Raw genomic sequence first — 15,440 nt, forward strand, 5'->3', positions numbered from 1 at the left:
GTGAGATCCAGCCCAACTTCATATAAACACATCTCCTGCCTGGGTCTTAGGAACTGCTCTCAAGTGGAATCCCGCCTCGTTCTCAAACCTTTGCTCCTCTCCTTAAGGAATAGACATCTCTTTTAAAAGGTAAAAAGTTGAGTGACTACTAGGGAAAACTTCTTGCCGAGGCCCTTACCACGCTCCACCCTCCAGGCCACTGTCTCTGGGTTGGGAAAAGGGTTTCTCTAACCATGAGGAAGAGCCTCCCGCTCTGGGTCCAGAGACTGAACAGCCCCTGGGCCATGACAGAGATCACGAATCGCTTTACCTTCTGTGCCCAGCGTGGGGGGCGGGGAGGTTCAGTTTCTGTCGAGCCTGGTAGAACTAACTTCACATGTCTGATGCCGCTAAAAGCACTGGCCCCTTTTTTGCCAGGGTGAATGAAGAGAACAGGCCAGAGATCAGCTGTAGACATTTATTGAATCATCTGTTGCACCGACACTACATTGTACTTCACAGACAACTGGACACAGGCAAAGTAAAATAAACCACAGTGGATCAGCTTTCAGGGGGCCTCCTTAATCATCCAACATACACGTTGGCAAATAGACCAGTTTACAGATTTTTACTGCAAATTTAAGGTTCCATTTCTCTAAGTGGCATTCTGAGGCGGGGGGGGGGGGGGGGGGGGGGCGGGTAGATACGCAGTTGTACTTTGGTAGTTTGTCCAAGCAGGAGTCTCTCCAGCTGTAAAATACCTGGCTATTCAGCGTGAGCCAGGTGGTGAAAGAATTGACGGAGCCCCTTCCTGGCGGAGCATGCGGTGTAGCCTCCAGACAAGCTGCGGGGGAGGCAGGGAGGCTGGGACAAGGGAGGCCGGGAGAGGCTCCGAGGGGCCTGGGCAGCCCTGCTGGGGAGGGCTCCGGACCTGCAGGCACCTGCTGGGAGAACTGGCGTTGTTGCCTAAGGCAGGGCCTGTGGCAAAGCGGAGGGTTAGAAATCTGAGCATCAGAAGCGGCCAGCCCCTTTCTCTAAGGCAGCGGTTAGGTGAGAAAAAGGCAACCATCTACAGAACAGTAGCCGGGCTTAGAAACCTCATTCATTTCTTCACTTAAGTAAGCTGTGTCTGTCTCAAACTGTCATTTCCTCAAAGCCCAGAAAATGAGGAAAACAAGAAGAGAGCATTCCCCAAGTCCAAGAAGCACAAGGTCAATGCTCTGATCACGTTACTTCCAGACTGAATCCAAAGAGTGACTCAGGCGGCAGCATAACACACTTACACAGCTGGGGGGAATTAACCCAATTCCAACTCCGTCCCAACCTCCTGCAAAGATGGGCCCAGGTAAGGGGATGAGGCTTTCCTCCTGGACAGAAGCAGGCGGCCCTGCCTTCCCCACTGAAAGGGAAAGGGAGCAACAGGGCAGTTTTTTGTTTAAAAACAAAAACAGGGGCACCTGGGTGGCTCAGTCGGTTAAGCGTCCGACTTTGGCTCAGGTCACGATCTCGCGGTCCGTGAGTTCGAGCCCCGCATCGGGCTCTGTGCTGACAGCTCAGAACCTGGAGCCTGCTTCAGATTCTGTGTCTCCCTCTCCCTCTGCCCCTCCCCTGTTCATGCTCTGTCTCTCTCTGTCTCAAAAATAAATAAACGTTAAAATTAAAAAAAAAAAAAAACAAGATGTATGCCCTCGGCCTCGAGTCAGAGCCAGCCTGTGAGGGCAGGGACACCAGGGGCACTGGTGGCCCGGGCCCCTGCAGGGAGTGGCCAGCCCACCACCCAGCCCGCCAGTGCGAGGGGCCACCTCCTTCCCCTTCTCTCGGCCGCCAAGTACAGTTTGTCTCAGTCCTGTGCCCTGTCCCTCTCCCAGCACAGCATCTTGGGGCTGAGGACTGAAGAAAGGGGAGGCCAAGAGCACAGCTGGGCCGAAGCCACATCTCCAGAGCTTCCCAGGGGCCAGTCCCTCCCCTCTCCTGGGGAACCTCGCTCCGAATACCAACATATTTTACACATAATATCACTTGCTCTACTGCCAAAGACTGGGCCCATTCACACCACCGTGTTATTCAGACTAGCGAGACTCCTGGTTTGAATTCCGTGTTACACAAAGCAAGTCTTGGCCTTGCCAGGCCTGTCGCTAAGCCCCAGTTTATCCCATAGCCTTGTGCTCTCTGCAGCCACTGGACACGGCCCAGCATCCTCTGCCTCAAGGGGAGAGCCACCCTGCATCTCCTTCAGGGATCTGTGCCTTTGTGACCAGGACTGACCACCCAAAACTCTACCCAAAGCTTCTTGATTTGAGGGGGTGACAGCGACAACAGGGGCAGGGGTCTGTGCATGACTAACAGGACTCTAAAGCAGCAGCAAGGAGAAGAAAGTAGAGGAGGTCAAGCCCTAAACCCCAGAAATCAGCGCTCGAGGGGGAACGCTGCCCCCACGGTCCCTACCGACACTGCCGAGCCCTCCCCGAGAGCCACCCGGCCTCAAGACGGCCTCGACAGGGCACGGCAAAGACGCCTATCAGAACCTCCCGGAACTGAGGAGGCCAGCCGCAGCCAGACCCTCCCCGTGGGACAAGGGCAGGCCGTCACTGGGAGCTGGGGCTGTCGCCCTCAGTCAGCGTCTTGAAGTCCATGGAGAGAGCTTGTTCCTCCGCCTGGGGTGGCCGTTTCCAGTCAGCGCGAGTCAAAATGTAGAGCACAGTCACGCCGAAGCCGGCCAGCAGCAAGCCCAGCATGTTGGCCAGGACGCCCTCAGGCTCAAACGTGCTATACTTGGCCCTGCAGGGTTCGGGTGGAAGGGAGAAGCCCCCCGAGGGGTCTCGGTCAGGCCCAAATGCCATTCACACCAAGGCCAGAAAGCTGGCGTGGTATTCCAGTCCCAGCCCCACCCGTCCCCCGCCCGGAGAGGAAAACCACTGCTTCGCTAACTCCACAAGAAGCTGCCTCAGAAGGCAGAGGCCCAGAGACGCAGAGGGCGGGGCTCCGTCTCCCAAGGCCCGTGGGGGCACAGGACACTCACCCAAGTTTAAACAGCAGCGCCTCCTTCAGGCCCAGCAGGGCTGTGCCCACAGCGAGCAGGAAGATGGTGGCGCCAAAGAAGATGTGCTGCGGGCGGTAGCGGCTCCGCAGAGAAAACGAAGCTCCGGGGAACAGGAAGAAGCCAAAGCCCACGAGCCACTACAAGGAAAGGCGGGGTGGTGCCGGAGACCGAGCCGGCTGCCGTCTGACCAACCCGAGGTCACCCCACGTAGGCCGTGTCCACACGCAGTCGGGGAACCCCTCCACCCACCGCTGGGCCTTCTTCATCTCGAGAGCAGGGGTGGGGGGAGCAGCAAACACTTATGGGAAAGGTCCTGGCCCCGGCACTCGAGGCCGATCTCGGTTCTTCGCGCTCGAACGCTTGGAAGCCCGGGCCGTGGCCAGACACATGTGCCGCGTCAGCTGGAAGGCGGCCTGGGTCTGAGGCACCCTCGCCTGGGAGATCCTGGCTTTCGTACCCACTTGGGGATCTGAAAGCAGCGTCCAACCGTGCTAAAGCACCTCCTTCACTCTCAGGCACACGCCCGGGAAAGCGGGCCCTTCCGTGGCACAGGGGGCCCCGCCGTGGCCTCGCACGCCCCCGCCCCCCCACCCCCACCCCACCGCCGAGGCGCGGAACCGCCCACCTGCACGAAGTAGAGAACAAACGCGAGGATGCCACACCAGCTGTGCAGGCTGTACAGGTCAGCGTAGCCCTTCTTCCTGTGGTAGTCGAACACCGCCACCAGGCCTGGACCGGAGAGAGGGGCCGTGTGAGGACAGGGCTGGTGGGGAGGGGAGCGGGTGAGGTGACCCAAGGGAAACCCAACCAGCCGGGACTTCTGGGATCTGGTCCCAGCTTGAGGGCTGCCAGCACCCAGCGTCCCAGCCGGGGATGCCTGGGGGGTGGGGGATCGCGGGAGGGATGGGGACGGGACCACAACAGAACCGGCGTGGAGACCAGATGTGTCAAGCGGCGACCCACCCCCCCCCCAAGTTAGAAGCAGAGGTGGGGGAGAGGGAAAGCCGTGCCCAGGAACTCACCCACCAGGGCGATGATGAACGCGAAGACGTGTAGCAGCCCGTGCAGGACTTTGGTTGTGCGTTTGGTCTCGTTCCTGAAGACACGGTAAACCAGCAGGGCTTTCAGGGAGTGAGAAAGGGAAGGTCAGGCCCGCCTGCCAGAGGCAGCGAGGAGACGCAGCTTGGCTGGCAGAGGTGATCCGCACCAACGGCTTGGCAGGACACCCCAGCCACAGGCAGTAGGACGGGAAACAGACTCGGTGGGGCCCGGCGGGGGCCCTCGGGTAGGTGTGCCCTAGCGCCCCTGCCGCCACCACTTTCTTATCAAGTGTCCTGTGTATTCTGGGCTGTGTCCTCGGTTCGTCATGCAGGCACGCTGAGGTGTCACCAAGCTTCTGAGTTCACCTCTTAGCTCTGATGGTCCTCAAATAGTCCAGTATTGAAGCTGAGCAGATACTCACTACCTTCCGCAATCAGGTTCCCTAGGTGGGGAACCCGATTCCCAAGCTAATCCCCCTCACAGGGCTGAGCCGGACAGGGCCAGGTGGCACGGGGAATGCCTCTTAGGAATCTGCTGCTGGGGAATGGCTGTCACCAGGACCGCCCCTAGGAAGAATGGGTCAAACAGATCCAGATCCAGCTTTCCTGTTACCAGAGCAGGCCACACAGAAGGCAGGGTGGGGGCCAGTCACAGGCTCACTCCTGCCCCAGAGAGGAGCTGCAGCTCTGCCAAGTCCACCATTCCCCCAACACATACACACATGCACGCGCATACACACGCGCACACACACGCACACTCACCGTTTTTCTTCCAACTTCAAACCACCCCTGCGGAAGCCAGCCTCAGCTCACAGCCCAGCCCCTGGGCTGCTTGCTCTACACGCACACCCCTGGATGCTCCACAAGCCTCAGGCCCCTAGATTTGGATGCCTGGTGTTCCCAGGCCCCAAGCCAGCTTCCTTCCTGTCTTTTCTAGAATCTTAGATGTGTCTAAGTGCAGGAGACCCCAGGGATGAGAGGGTTCCTGCAAACCGCCGCTCTCAGGAGCAAGGGTGGGACTCACCATCTCCCTGCAGGAAGATCAGGCCAATGACCATGCAGAGGGGATGCACATTAAACTGCAGGACGCCCTGCCAGGCGATGCCGCCCCTGTACAGACCGAGCCAGGCACCGGTCGTGGCCACCGCGATCAGGCCCAGCAGCTGGGAGAAAGCTACGTAGTAAGGCAGTGCCCTGGGGGTGGCCGCCAGGCCTGCGTGGCTCTCCATGCTGAGGCAGCTGCTGGAGGGAAAACAGCAAAGCTCAGAGTGGCCCACAGCTTCCAGAGGCTACGTCCCGGCCTCCCGATGCCCGCTGCCCCCTTCCACCCACCTCTCCCGGCCCCTGTGCTACAGCAGTGCTTCCATCCCTTCCCGAGATTCAAGTACAGCTCAGCAGAGGTGCCCCGCTTCCCCCAGAGACAGACAGGCCAGCACCTGGCTATGAGATGCAGTGAGGGTGCAAGCGAAGGTCCTTCAGATTCAGAGGCGGGGGGACGTGCCCGTGACTTGCATTGTTTCCCAAGGCCCTGGCTTTTCTCAGGTGGGGCTCACAGAGGAGGTTCAGAGAAGTGAGAAAATCCCTTGAAGGTACAGAGTTAGTCACGGTTTGTCCTCCAGATGGGTCACAAGTACATCCAGAGAGAACGAGAAAGCTGACATCCCTGCACCCATGCACCCAGTGTGTGGCCGTGTGGCCGACAGAAGGAGAAATCCTGCCCTCCCCAGGAGCCTGGGTGCAGCCCCCACAGCTGCCCCCATGCTCTGGCCCTGCCTGAAGACGACGTGGGGAACAGGAGCAGCCCCACAGCCTGCTCCCCCTGCCACAACTTCCTCCCCCCACGCTCAGGGCCTGCCGGGTCTGCACCCCTACTCAGGACAGGGAGTAGCACCTTGGCATTCAGAGCCCATGGGGTGTTTCATACACATCACTTAATTCATAACCATCCTGTATGGGACAGTAAAGCAGGTAGTTACTGTCCCTATGCCATAGATAAGAAAGTGGCAGTTCCAGGAGGCTTGGGAAAGTCTTGCTCAGGGGTCTGTGCATGTGTGCCTGTGTGTGTGCACCTGCACGTGTGTGTACGTGTGTGCATGTGTTTGTGTGTGTGGTAAGCGCATTTCCTGGCTCCTCTGCCCCCCCCATGTTAGCCCCCCCAGGGTCAGGATGGCCTTCACGCAAGCTCTTCACCCTGAATCGGATAGTTCTCCAGACCCGGAGCCCAGGCCTGGCCCACACACCCAGTCAGGAGAGGCAGCCAGGGCACGAGGCCGGTGATGAACAACGATGGCCTCCTCCATCTGTCTGCCTCGGTGCTGCAGGGTCCCGAGCCCACAGAAAGAGGCTCTCTGCCCGCAGTGTCCTGGGCTTTCCAAGCAGCAGTGGAAACATTCCAGAGAATGACAGCGGCGCAGAGACATGGCCTAATGGGTTCTGGGTCTCCCTCTAACACCCAGCGCTTGCTGTCTCTCTCCACCCTGTACCGCTCAAGAACTAGTGTCCAGTCGGCCCGGTCTTCTACTAGTAATTGGGGAGGTCTCTTTTTACCCCCGATTCTCTCTGCCACATCTGACAAACTTTGGCAACTTCGCCATTAAAAAAAGTTGGGGGCAGTGGCGAGTGTTACTAATACATACTCCCTACAGTAAAATACAGATTAACATAAAAAGGGAAAAAATTACAAGTAATCAGCATTTTCATGTGTGTCCTTACATCCTTTTTTTCTACAAACATATACATTCTTTTATAAAAACAGAGACATACCGATTTCTAACCTGCTTTTCTACTTTAACAGTAGATCCTGTGTATCTTTTCCTGTCCATGAATATACATTCACATCATTGTCTCAATGACAACACAAGACTGCACCATACAGCTGTTCCACACTTTAACCAAACCCCAATCCCAACTGTTCAACATTTAGCTAGCTTCCAGTTTTTCACTAAATAAATCACACCATGTGATCACCTTTGCACATGTGTCTCATTAATTCCTAAATGGAGACATGGAATCCTGCAGCAAGGCTATGTTCTCGTTTAGGTTTTTGACATTTTATCAAATGATCTTCCAAACACACTCCCATAGCCGGTGGGAACACCTGTTTCCAGAAGCCCTGGCAGACAATGAACCCCTATTTCTGAGACTCTTGCCACCGTCCATCTCTGTCACCTTTACCCAAGGCAACTCCTACATCTAGGGCCAGTTCTGTCCTCTCCCCCAAATACAAACCCCATTTCTAGCTACCCACCATACATCTCTACCGACATCAGCAAACACTTCAAACTCCTCCGCACATCCCTAGTCAATTCATCTGCCCATCGTCCTCATAACCGAATCCAATCCTGACCTCGTGCAGGTGACCACTGCGGCTGTCCTCCTGGTCCCGACGCTGACACCTCTACAGACAGGCCACCGAATCCTCGGGGTTCTCCCCCAGGGTCCCCACCATCACTTCCCTCCTGGCCATCTTCATTGCCACCACCCCAGCCAGAGCATGGAGCTTCCACCCCAATCTCTGTACCCCTTCTAACCCGCCAGACCTGCCAGGGACAAGGACGAGGACGAGGCCAGTTCCCCAACTCATGTTGTCCCACCTTGTGCAAACGGGGGCGCCTGCCAGTGAAATGGCAACACTTGTAACACGATCCTAGCTCAGTTTCCATCTGCAGCCCCGCATCTTCTCACCAAGTCCACTCAGCTTCCCTGGCTCTCACAACACTCTGCCTCACTCCCTGCGCCTCTCTTCCGGCTCCCTGCCACTCACCCTCCCCTCCATCCACCTGCCCCACAACCTGAAAGGGACATTTCTTTCTTCTCTGTCCCCACCTCTGCATCCCCAACGCTGGCCTGGAGCCCACTTACCCCCGTCGGCAGTCTGCCTGCCTGCCACGAAGCTCGCCTGTGCCTGTCTGCTGTCGTGCCTCCTCCGAGGAACGCGTCCTACTCTTCCTTGGGTCTCCTGGGGATCTATTCCTCTGCCCTAACTCTAACAGGAAAAATCTACCGGAGAGAGGCTGTCCTCGGGTCACTTGTTCTCCGTCCTCCCCGCCTTTATTAGATTTATCCCCAGAGAGCCCGGGGCACAGTCAGAATCTGATTAGCTCTGAATCAGGAAGAACAGAAGGAACGTGCTCTGCTGCTGGCAGACCTGCCACAGCTTCTCCCAGCCCAGCAGAATAACCAACGACAGCAGAGGGAGCTCAGGGCCGCAAAGGGGATCGTCGCCCCTGTATCTCGGAGCTGCTCTGTGGCCGGGCAAGCCAGAGCCAGCGTTTCCCTCCCGGCCAGTCTCCTAAGGAGGCAGACGGAAACCAGAGCAAGGTTCTCTTCAGGGCTGTGATGTTATGACTTATAAGAAACATATAGGATGGGGGCACCCGGGTGGCTTAGTCGGTTAAGCTTCTGATTTCAGCTCAGGTCCTGATCTCACAGTCTGTGGGTTCGAGCCCCGTGTCGGGCTCTGTGCTGACAGCTGAGAGCCTGGAGCCTGCTTCGGATTCTGCGGATTCTGCGTCTCCCTCTCCCTCTGCCCCTCCCCCCTCTGTGCTCCTTGTGCTCTCTCTCTCAAAAAATAAACATTTAAAAACTTAAATATATATATTTATTAAATTAAATATATATTAATTTATATTAATTTATATTAAATTAATATATATATATGATGGAGCTCCTAAAACTTCTAAAGCTCCTAAAATTTCCCAAGAAAGCCCTAATGCTGTCTTCTGTTATGTTACTGAGCCCCCTAGATAACCTGTAGATGGGGGGGGGGGGGGCTTGGGTGCCAGGGGAACTATGTGACTGAAGGCTGTACCTTTGAGTTCCACCCCTCAACCTCTAGGGAGGGAGAAGACAGCAGATTTGTTCAATCACCAATGGCCAATGATCTAATCACCCCTGTCTCTGTGCTGAAGCCTCCATTAAAATTCAAAAGGAGCTTCCAGGGGGGAGGACGGCTACCCTAGTTCCCTGGGGATAGAGGCTCCTGTGCTCTGGACCCTTCCGGACCTCGCCCTACCTACCTCTTCAATCTGGCTGTTCCTGAGTCACATCCTTTTGTAATAAACCTAATAAGTAAAATAACTCTCTGAGCTCTGTGAGCTGCTCTAGCAAATTAACTGAACCTGAGGAGAAGGCCATGGGAACCTCTTATCTACAGCAGGTGGGTCGGAAGCACAGGTGCCAACCTGGGTTTGCGACTGGCCTCTGAAGTGGGGGCAGTCTCGTGGGCCTGAGCCCTTAACCTGCCATCTCCAGGTAGACAGTGTCAGGATGGAGTTAAATTGTAGGACCTCAGTCAGTGTCTGCTGTGAACTAGGGAAGTAGCTGGTGGCACTGAAAAGAAATCACACTTTGGAGCAGTGAGGTGACCACACGGGGGGCTCTGCCGCTCTGCATTGTACACTTCCGCCCTGAACTCCCCAGGAAGGCAGACTGCTGATGCCGTCTGCACCCACCGCGGCAAAGAGTGGGGGTGCCCGCTCGTGCTGGGGGCATGCCAGGGGCCTCACGGCAGACTGTTTGTTCTCCATATCTATGAGTCTCTTATGTTCTGTCCCCCTCCCTGTTCTTACATTATTTTTGTTTCCCTTCCCTTATGATCATCAGCATTCTTTCACGGAACCTTCGCCATACAACTGTGGTGAGAGGAGTGCTGTCCCAAATCAATGCGTGAGGACACTGGGGCTCAAAGAGGATAAATGACATGCCCCAAATTACCAGCAGCAAATAGCTGCTCATTTGTTCATCGAGCCCCTGCCGTGTGCTGGCAAATACTGCTGGACACCGGAGCTATACAGATCAGACTTGATCCCTGCCTTCAAGGAGCTTACAGACAAGTTACACAGCAGATGCAGATTTTCTTAGTAAAGGGTAGTAAGAATTCAAGCCACAAGTTCAACTCAGGCCGCCAAGAGCACTTTCCACTATACGCACGGAAGACAGTTTTCCCCACCTTAATACCTTGAGGTGGCACTCCCTGAACAGCTGGCTGTCTGGTGGCAGTGTGGCTTTGCCGAGGATCTAGGGTGGAGCTCTCATGCTTTCCAAATACTGAAGCCAATCAAGGATCCAAATGGGCATTTGCCAAAGAAGTCGCTTTGAAACAGAGCTCCAAGGAGGTCTCTCCCTGTCCCAGGCCAGTCCTCCTGTACCCCTCACCCCTCAGGAAACCATGCTCCTAAGGCGGTTTAAGCCCACCACAGCAACAAGCACCAGTGTTCCCTGGGAGCTCTCCTGGGAGCGAAGGAAGCAGGATGGGAACAGGTAGTTAAGAGAGACGGGGTGGCAGGAGGATGAGCCAGCTGCTCCATGAGATCTTCCTGTCAACTGCTCCAAAGGCAGCTCACCTGCCCCACCTGTCCTAGGGAACTAAGCATCCGGGTAATGAGGCAACCAGGAGGAAGCCACAGATAAAGGATGACCTTTGGAACTATGGAGGACCAATCCATCTCCCCCACCCTCCCTTCCAATTTGATGGTGATTTCAGCCCAAGTATGAGGGATGCAGGAAAGCTCACACCAAGCAAGACCATCCTGCCTCGGGCAGGCCTGTCTGTGCCTTGCCTACAGGTGACCCCGCAGTCCAAAAGTTCCGAGTGTGAAAGATCCAGATTCCTTCAGCAATGGCATTCACCTGTTGCCTATTCGGTTCAAGTCATTGGCAACCTATCTTTGTGCAAGGAGGGGCTGCTTCCAATTGCTGAAGAGAGACCGCATCCTGCTGACTCTGGCTGGAATCCGACCCATCCACAAACACATTTTGCATGTGCAAACTTTGAAAGCAGTTGAGATTCACTCCCTAGCAAGCAAATGCCTTTGAATCAGGCCCCTTCATTTCCCAAACCAGACAGTGAGAACACTCTCTTCCCTGCCAGCTGGGTTGGCCCCCAGAACCCCGGGCCTCCTTTGTTCCCAGAGCAGAAGTGTGGGGGGCAGGATCAAGGGCCTTGAAGCTGCCACTCTCCACCCCAAAGTTCCCCTCTGCCGGGCAGACCAGAGTTATGGAAGCAGAGGAGGCTCTGATAGCCCTCAGAGCCCCTTACACAGCCACCCTCCTTCCTGTCAGAGCACAAGACGGGGGTGACAGCTCTGGCAGCTTCTGGAACTTTGGGCTGAGACAGTCACCCCTCCCCTCCCACACCAACTTGCAGTCAGACTCCACTTAATGTCATCAAAAAGGGACAGGAGATACCCGCAGGGGTTGAACGTGCTGAGAATCACTCTCCTCATGCCCACAGTTTTGTTAAAAGGCCACCAGGCCTAATCTCATTATGAGGACCAGACACTGCCCATGTCCTAGAGCCTGGAGGCAGGCAGCCTGGCCTGGCTGCAGCCCTCCTTGGCCACAGCAGGGTTTTAATTGGGTTAGGCAAGATTATATTGGGGACAGAGGTTACATCTTTTCTAAGATCTAACCAACCCTCCCTCCGCCCCCCCCATTGAAGGGATGACTCAAGTGCCCTAGAATGCCCTAGAATGTGATGGAAGAGAAAGCAAAGTGAAGGTTGAGCTGTCAGGCAGGGCCCCAAGTAGCCCGCAGGAAGAAAGCAAAGCCTGGTTCTCCATTAGGTACAGTGGGCTTGGTGCCAGGGTTTCCAATACTTGTAGGGACCCACAAAAAATGTTATGATTTCTGCTAAAATCAGAAGGAGAAACAAACTTAGTGCTGAAGAAAATGTTTTAATTTTTAATCTGGCCTGGATTATACTTGTCTTTATACCAACACAATTGTAAAATATAGGGTTTTTTTAATTGTTGTAAAATATAGGGTTTTTTAAAAATTGGTATTATTTTTAGTGGAAGAAGGGTCCCAGCAAGGCAAAAGTGCCTACGACCCACGAATGCAGCTCTGGTCAAACGGATGTATTTTTAAAGCCAGCCCCTCTGCATCTGACTCTGCGGTCCTGGTCAAGCCAAGTCCCCTCTCTGAGCCTGCTTCCTCATCCACAAGATAGGGGATATCGATAGTCCCCTATCGATAGTCCCACCTCATTACTCACTGGCCTGGCAAAAAATAAGGGGGATAAATATGTAATAGCGGTTAGCAAAGTGCCTGCCACATGGTAGATAATCAGATAACAGTCTAACAAAAACTAAATCCGGTCCTAATAGCACCTTGGGAAGAGTAAGGTGAAGAGTCACACATCAGAAGTTGTTCACACAAGAGGTTCGGGGCCACAGAGAGCCAGATGGCAGCACTACCCCCTCTCATAAATCCACACTCCCCTCTGTCCACTCTCCGTCCCCCACTGGGCAGAAAACCCTGGATCTGGGGCAGCTTTCTCCACCAATACCTTCTGGTGCTGCTGAAGCACACCGCCTTAGCAGAAGCCCAGCTCTGCGGGCCCAGGGAAGGCGGCCAGGGCGGGGAAGCCGTGGGGCAGGCAGGCTCCACCTCCAAGTCCGGGAGGCTCCTCCTGCGTGGGGGTGGGGTGGCAGCAGCCCTCTCCCTATGTGGGTCTCACTTTGGCACTTACGAGTTTTCTCTCGGTATTTTCTGCCTCAAACCCAATTTCAGAAGAGAAATCAAGGTATCTAAGAGAAGGTGGCAAAGCTTTGGGATTTCTTCATTTGCTGTGAAAACAAATAGAACCCAGACATCCTGAGACGAGCTTCATTTAATGAGATTCAGAAAATCCTCAAAGACTGCCAAGTTCCGGGGTATGACGGAAGAGAGGCCACCTCGAGGAGAAAAGCTGGGGACAGGGTCTCCTTCTCTGTGGAGCCCTGGGGGAAAGGGCAGGCAGAGAGTGGAGGTGGCCCTGCCATCACCTAGGTGTCAAAGGCAGCAGGGGACCCCTTCCTCCGCTCAGTTCTGCACCCCCTGTCCCCACAGCTCAGGGGCCTACCAGGCCCAATCCAACGAGCCAGGATTTCCCAAACGAGGAACTCCTACCCTCACACCACTAAGCTGCGGATGTTCCAGAACAAGGAAGGGATCTCCTAGCTAGCCATTTCACCCCCAAGAGGAGAGAGGCGAAGCTGAGGGAGGGCCCGCCACCAGCAAAGCAGTTGGGCCCGTTTCAGGTTTCAAAAGAACAGTCGTGGCAAATGGTGATTGATCCACATCTACCCCAGCTCGTTTCTAGAACGTGGCAAAATATCAGCCGTGAGCCCACTGACAAGCGTGGGGTCACCTGCCGCTCGGTTCTAACTTCCGCAGACTGGCACGGAGGCTGAACCAGGGCCAGAGGCCGGCAGCTCCAGCAAGGAGCGCGGCCAGCTCTTCCACCTCCGGCCCAGCCGCGTGGGGCTCGGGAGCAGCTGAGGTGAGGTGAGCGGCGGGTGCGGTGGCGGATGCGGACTCACGGCGGCTCGGCGCGGGGGGCGGGCCCGTCCCGCTGCGGGCGCACCTGGGCCCCCTCCCCGACTCCGCGCGGGGGCTCGGCTCGCACCCACCCGCCCGGGCCGCCTACCTGGCCGGGCGCCGGGCCCGGAGCTCGTCCCCGCCGCGCAGCGCCCCACCGCGGACCCACAGGCGAGCTTCCCACGCCGCGCCCCGGCCGCTCAGCCGGTTCCGGCGGCCGCGCCCGCCGCGGAGCTACGGCGTCTCCATGGCGACAGGGCGGCGGGTGGGGCGCAAGGCGGGCGGCGCGGCGGGGGTCACGCTGAGGGCAGGGGGCGCCGGAAGTCCTTCCCTCACGTCCCCGCGCTTACTGCAGGGCCCCGCCGCTACTGATGCCCAGGTGTCTGGACGCGGCCCCGCCAGGTCCCGGGCCCCGACCTTGACGCCGCGTGACAGGGACTGCGGCGCAGGGCGATGAGGGGTGGCAGCCGCGGCCACCGTGACCCCGGCCTTCTGGACCCGAGCTCGGGTAACCTCCGAAATCCGAGCCTCGCGACCCGGCCTACGGGAATCCCGCGTTCAGGGACGCAAGGGGGTGTGCGACCCCGTGGGTGTGGCGGCCTCCTGCCCAGGCCTGACGCTGAGGCCGCGGGCGCGGCGGGGGGGCGCTGCGGAGTGGGGACCGGGACCCGGGAGGGGGACTGAGCCCGGGAGACGACGGAAGGGGCTGCAGGCCGGGAGAGCAGCGGCCGGGCCTCGGCCTGGGGTCCGCGCTTCCAGATTCCCTCCCTCCCCCTCTTCACTCCCACCACCTTCCCCTCCCCCTCGCCCCGCCCCGGGCTCAGGTGGCCACTAGGTGTCAGACACGGCCCGGGCCTGGGCCCACGCTGCAGCTTCTGCAGCTCTGGGGGAACACACCTCCTTCCTCCCTGCCCCGAGGGAGATGTCACCGTACAGGAAGACTGGACTCACCACTTCCCCAGTACCACCCTCCCGAGACACACACACACACACACACACACACACACACACACACACACACACACACACTGTGACTTTTCCTGCCCCCCTTTCTCAGGGGGCTTTGTCTGAGACTGACTACCCACCCCCAGGCAAACCAGCCTAAGGATAAATACCAGTTTTCACCAGCCGGAGGCCTAGACCTTGCCAGCGGCAGCCTCGCCTGTCCCAACAGCTAAGAGAGGAGGATGCCAAGGCCAAGGCTGGGGGCCAGCCCCTACCGCAGCCCCTGTTCAGGAAATGCTGTGGGTAGATAACAAGTCCAACTCAGACTTCTTACAAGCTCAGAACAAAAGGTTCTTTCCTGTCAGATGCCTGGCAAGACGTACCAAGAGCCTGGGGGTAGGAGGGAAATGGGGTTTCCTCCCCTGGAGATGTTAAAGAGATACCCCTCCCCCACATCGTGGCTCCCCCTCTCCCTCCCTCTACCTCCCACACTGTGGGCTTCCCATGGGCAGTGTCCAGAGGCTCCTGGAGGACCCTGGCCAAGCGGGGCCTTGGAGATCTAATACCCCCTTACAGAGACAACATACTCTCAGGCACATAGCAAAACTCCCAAGGGTGCCCACTGCCCTGGGCACACCTAATAATGGGGCAAACACAGCAGGTCCCACCCCTCAGAGTGACCAAGCTTAAACCTGCTACAGCATAAATTTGTTTCGAGTAACTTTCCAGTTGGAGGGAGTTAATGGACATTTTAAATTAAGAAACAGCTTCCTTAGCGTGCCAACAGGCAAACAGCAGGCAACAAATGCTCTGTGTGTTAAATGTGGAACTGAGCCATTTCCCATTGTTTAGCCTGTATATCTGGGCTTAGAGGAGGAGAACTGGAGTGGGCAGGGTGGCACAGAGGAGCAGAGCCTGCTGGGAACTCTGTGATTTGAGTGCTGAGCTTCCCAGTATAAGGCTTTCAGCCCCTTCCAAAGCTGGGAGAGATGCCTGCTGAGGCAGGAAGGGGCCCCTTGGGTCCTTCTTCCCCCTGCCCCCATGGTCCATGGCCCTGGGCTGCGGCATTTCCCTCTCAGAAGGGAGAGCATACCCTGCCAGCAGTGTTCTCAGAGGTCTGCTTAAAGTGGGGA

At 56.8% G+C, this 15,440-nt stretch overlaps 1 protein-coding gene across 5 annotated transcripts; it reads right to left on the bottom strand.

Annotated features, from left to right (window-relative positions):
- Nucleotides 1-1,607: 1,607 nt before the first annotated feature.
- Nucleotides 1,608-14,524, bottom strand: LOC122205835 (transmembrane ascorbate-dependent reductase CYB561). Of its 5 annotated transcripts, none has more exons than XM_042914431.1 (7): nt 14,478-14,519; nt 5,496-5,641; nt 5,084-5,298; nt 4,042-4,140; nt 3,645-3,748; nt 2,999-3,156; nt 1,608-2,757 (listed from the first exon to the last, which is right to left on the bottom strand). In XM_042914431.1, exons 3-7 carry the CDS (start codon nt 5,286-5,288, stop codon nt 2,565-2,567), a joined length of 759 nt encoding a protein of 252 aa, XP_042770365.1. In that variant the 5' UTR covers nt 5,289-5,298; nt 5,496-5,641; nt 14,478-14,519; the 3' UTR covers nt 1,608-2,564. The 5 variants fall into 5 exon arrangements, with proteins under 5 accessions (XP_042770365.1, XP_042770364.1, XP_042770366.1 ...); XM_042914430.1 differs by lacking the exon at nt 14,478-14,519 and adding an exon at nt 13,472-13,546; XM_042914432.1 differs by lacking the exon at nt 5,496-5,641 and having other exon boundaries at nt 5,084-5,301; nt 14,478-14,524.
- Between the last annotated feature and the right edge of the window lie 916 nt (nt 14,525-15,440).

This window comes from Panthera leo, chromosome E1 (assembly GCF_018350215.1).
Source record: "Panthera leo isolate Ple1 chromosome E1, P.leo_Ple1_pat1.1, whole genome shotgun sequence".
NCBI lineage: Eukaryota > Metazoa > Chordata > Mammalia > Carnivora > Felidae > Panthera > Panthera leo.